Genomic DNA, 4,261 nt, shown 5'->3' on the forward strand with positions numbered 1-4,261 from the left:
ACAATTCCTGTTGTTCACATTTGCGTGTTTTTGCAGCGAAGAAATCCTGCTTCACGCTCTTGTGTAATATAGCACCGCAAAGGTCCTAAAACCTTTGTCTGTTTGTTTAGTTGTGATTCTGACGCAGAAAATCAGCCAACAAACTCTCAGATTCTAAATCACATTGAGGTTGTCTGTAATTCCGCTGACTAAACACCAGAGGGCGTCCTTTACGTGTTTAGAAGTCTCAAATTACACCTCGCCTTCTGATTTCAGCCTGCATGAGTGCAATTTCGCCATCTCGTGGCCGTTTCAGATAATGCTCTCTTAATGTTAATTTTTATTTCCCTGTGGTTGTTGAATTAACCCGTCTAAATTCTCAATAATTATTTGCATTTACAGCTTTGCTCGTGCAAATATTATTTTATGTTAGACAAATTTTCCTGCCTTTGACTGTTTACATTTACTTTGAGTTTGGTTCGAACATGATTTGAATTAAAATTTAATTGTTTAATAGTGTAAATTAAATGTCTCAGGTCAACCACTGATTGACCTACTTAGAAGGAAGTGAGCCATCTAGTGGCTGTCTCCTGTTAAGTCGGTTCACAGCGTTCAGCTCTCTGACCTCTCTCTTTTCAATTCTGTTTTGAATTGCATGTTTCTACTCTTACCCTTTTGATTATTTCATAATTATTAATGATACCTTACTGTTATCATTGGTTATTATAGGATATTATTCAGATTTTCCTTTTAATTCTTCTTACATGCTTATTTTAAATTTCAATTTAAACCAGTTTTGAATTTTTAATTTGAATTAAGTTTTCTGCTCACCTGGTGAAGCAAAGAGAGGGAGTACACCCCCTTGTGGTGAAAACCAGCTACTGCGTCCTCCTCTTGTGTTCCATACTGTATTTTCCTCTTTTTGATTTTTATTCTTTTTCTTCTCTCTCTTTTGGATTAGGTTATTTTGGATAATTACCATCATTATCATAATTACCTTTTTGTTTTATCATAATAGGTACAGCTGTTGCCTTTAATTTCTACATATATATTCACTCAGTTGATGTTAAACAAAACAAATCTTAATTCACTTTAAGTTTCCTTTGTTCATCCTTTGTGTATTTGATTGTGGAACTCCCTTAGTGATTGGACAGTCATCTCAGGTTTCCAGTGAGCAAGGGGGGTCGACCAGCGTTACCGATACTGGCTGTGAGTGAACCCGGTTTCTCTTATCTCTGTCCGTCGTTGCGGCCCGCAGTAAGACCTCAGCAATTTGGCACTCCAAGGGTAGTCAATCAGTTCAGCCGACACAAACAACGCAATTTCTGGGACCAGTACCTAAACCGGGGCCTAAAAAGGGGCCACTCTCTTTCGAGAGGGTTCTAGGGAAAAGTCCAATTTTGCAGTGCTGTCTGGCAGTTGACACCTTGGTGTTGCCAGGTTGTGTTAAAAGTCACAAGCTGTTTGAGAGGGCGCAGCGCGACACAGAGTAACGGAGGGCCGGGGACACTGCAGTTGAGTGTTTGGGAGCGCCAGGGAGACTGCCCCGCGCTGCTGGTTTCCACCTGAGCGACATCAGTTCACCCAGGTGAACCAAATGTGATAAAACCCATCCACTTATTATAAGGCACAGAATATTAGATATTCCCCCGGATATATGTTACGTGTTTGGTCCACTTTTCCTCTCTAAGCCACACCCCTTTTCCTAGGTCTCTTACTCCCATAGCCACACGTGCTGTAGGCCCTAGCAGAAACTCTTGCGAAAGGTAGCAGGTTTAGCCCCTTTATTTTCTTCCTAACACTTCCAGCGTTCGTATTCATTCCATTTCATTGCAGACCAATTTATTTGGTGTTTCTGTTTTCACTGTGCTCTTTCCTATCTTCATTTTTTTTTGTTTTTCTCTTTTTATGCTGTTGTGATTTTGTTTCTTACAGTTCACCGAGAGACCCCAAGGAGAGCTAAGTAGTAGAGCGACAACCGAACAGCCGGTGTCACCAGGTGACCCACGAGGCTACCACCTGTCAAAGTCTCTATTTTTGGCCGACCCGTAATTGAACCCGCCTAACTGTCTAACTGTCTGCATCAGTTAGCCGAAATTCTTATAGACGGCATAGCCCGTACGATAGCTCGTTAGCCAGAAAACAAACTTGCATTGGCCTCTTTGTGTGTGTGCTGTGTTTCTCTCGTCCGCAGTGAGCCAGGATGTCCCGTTCATCCAGTCCCGCAGTCCCTTGGGATCACCTAGCGACATGGCTGGAAACGATGACGACCCCCTTCCTGCCCACGGACACCAGTGACCTGCAGCACTTGAGCCAAAGACAACTGGACACTGAGATGGACCTGCTGATGGCACACGATCCGACGCAGAGTTACCCCCACAAAGAGCTCGCCAGGATCACCGGGACCCTAGCTCACCTCCTCATCGCCCAGGCACAGCTCAGCGAAAAGAGCTACCTCGACCTGGAGCAGGAAGCTGCAACTCTAAGACTTCAAGCGGAGGAAGCCCGGAAGCATCAGGCTCACACCCAGAGCCGTCTAGATAAGCTACTTCTCGAGACCCAAGACCAGCACGAGAAAGAGGATGCCACAGACCCAGGGCTACAGGAGGAAGTAGACAGACTTCAAAATGCCCTGGAGAATCTTCGTCTGGACACAGACCAAAGAGAACATTTAGAGAGAGAAGCCCGAGAGGGACTCGAGGCAAAGCTCCGACAAGCTGAAGCCCTCCTTGAAAGGGCTGAAATTGAACTGAAAGAAAGAGATGCTAAAGCTAAGGCCTGTGAAAATCTCCTTAACATGGCCCGAGCTGAAATCCATGACCTTACACAGCATAAAAACTTTCTAAAAGATGAACTTGAAGTCGTTCACAGAGAACTGAAACATTCTTATAGACTGCAAAGTGAACAAAAAGAGGAAAAACACTCCACAGAGTTTCCCCTGGCCAGTGGACCCAAGCCTTTCAGCCAAGAACTTAGAGCTGGAAAAGGGAGTGAAAGCCTGCTTTTCAAAATGTCACCAACCAGCCTGCACGAACCCCTGTCAGCAGCGGGGGAGGGAAAACCCTTCCAGAAAGTCCTGGTCACCGGCCACGGACACATGGCTCCCAAAGAACTAGAACAAGCTGGCTAGAAACATCCCTACTTTCAACCCAGATCCTGCAGGAGGCCATGACATTCACGCTTACTTACAAAACATAGACTTACACTTACAAACTGTCGCCAACGTAACCACTTGGGACAAACTGTACCTGCTCAGAATTACGTCCAGTCGTGAGGTACGCAGTTTCTTAGACCGTCAACCAGAGACTGTCAAAACAGACTACCAGCAACTGCGAAAAGCTTTGGTGCGTGAATTCTCTGATCCAGAATCAGACCAAGGGTTAGTAACTGCAATGGACCTCAAGCAAGGTCGACTTGAAACCCCAACGAATTTCTATAACCGACTGCGACGTGCCTACTTCGGAGCACGAAATGAACCAGGCATGGAGGAAGACATTAACTTCCGAACTTTGTTTCTTCGAAACCTCCATCCTACTGTAAGCCACCATTTGGGATTATTAGTGTGCCCGCGTAGCATGTCAACACAACAGTTACGCGACTTAGCCCATAAGGCTTACACCAAACAAAAGACTGTGTCAGAAAAGACTGTAAAACACCCAACTATTTGCCCTGTCTCTGAGTCCTATTCAGAGTTGACCCTAGAGGGCGCCCAACAGCACCACAGTTATAGACCCGGCAACCGAGAGTCAAGACCGTTCCAAGCCAGCAGAGGGCAGCGTGGTCGTGGTGGTGGCCGTCCCAGGCAACAGAACAACCGCTCTGGAGGATCCTGGGACCGGCCTCACCCCTCCCACAACCAAAAGGAGGGGGCCACCTGGGAAGCCAGCCGGCGACTCAGAAATAGCCGACCTACAGCCTCCAGAACACCAAGCCCAGGGAGCCGGGAGGGGGAACACTCTTGACATGATGCTTGGAAGCTCAAGGCTGAACCCACATCTAACAAGGAAAGTGCAGCCATGTCCGAAGCTGCAGAACTTCTGAATGTACTGAGAGAGTTCCTTAAAAAGACACCTCACAAGGAAGACAAGAAGGATAAACCAGACACCGCATGACTAAACCTTATGCCTGAAACCAACACCCTTCCCGATGTCTCAGCAACTGAACCAAGCACCCAGAACACTGTTTTTCAACCACAAACTATGGAACTAGCTGTTGCATCATCAAACGACAGCAGCACCCACTCAGTCCAGGTGACGTCTGCACCTCCTGACCAAGAAAGCAT

The 4,261-nt window shown here is 46.3% G+C and overlaps 1 protein-coding gene across 1 annotated transcript; it reads left to right on the forward strand.

The window, feature by feature from the left end:
* Positions 1-1,893: 1,893 nt before the first annotated feature.
* On the forward strand, positions 1,894-3,941 carry LOC109084307. Its single transcript, XM_042755724.1, is given in 3 exon segments — positions 1,894-2,455; positions 2,498-2,827; positions 2,910-3,941. Coding segments are annotated over 3 exon segments (1,635 nt in total). The 5' UTR covers positions 1,894-2,182.
* Positions 3,942-4,261: the final 320 nt, after the last annotated feature.

The sequence above is a fragment of the Cyprinus carpio genome, unplaced genomic scaffold (genome assembly GCF_018340385.1).
Source record: "Cyprinus carpio isolate SPL01 unplaced genomic scaffold, ASM1834038v1 S000006746, whole genome shotgun sequence".
Classification (NCBI taxonomy): Eukaryota; Metazoa; Chordata; class Actinopteri; order Cypriniformes; family Cyprinidae; genus Cyprinus; species Cyprinus carpio.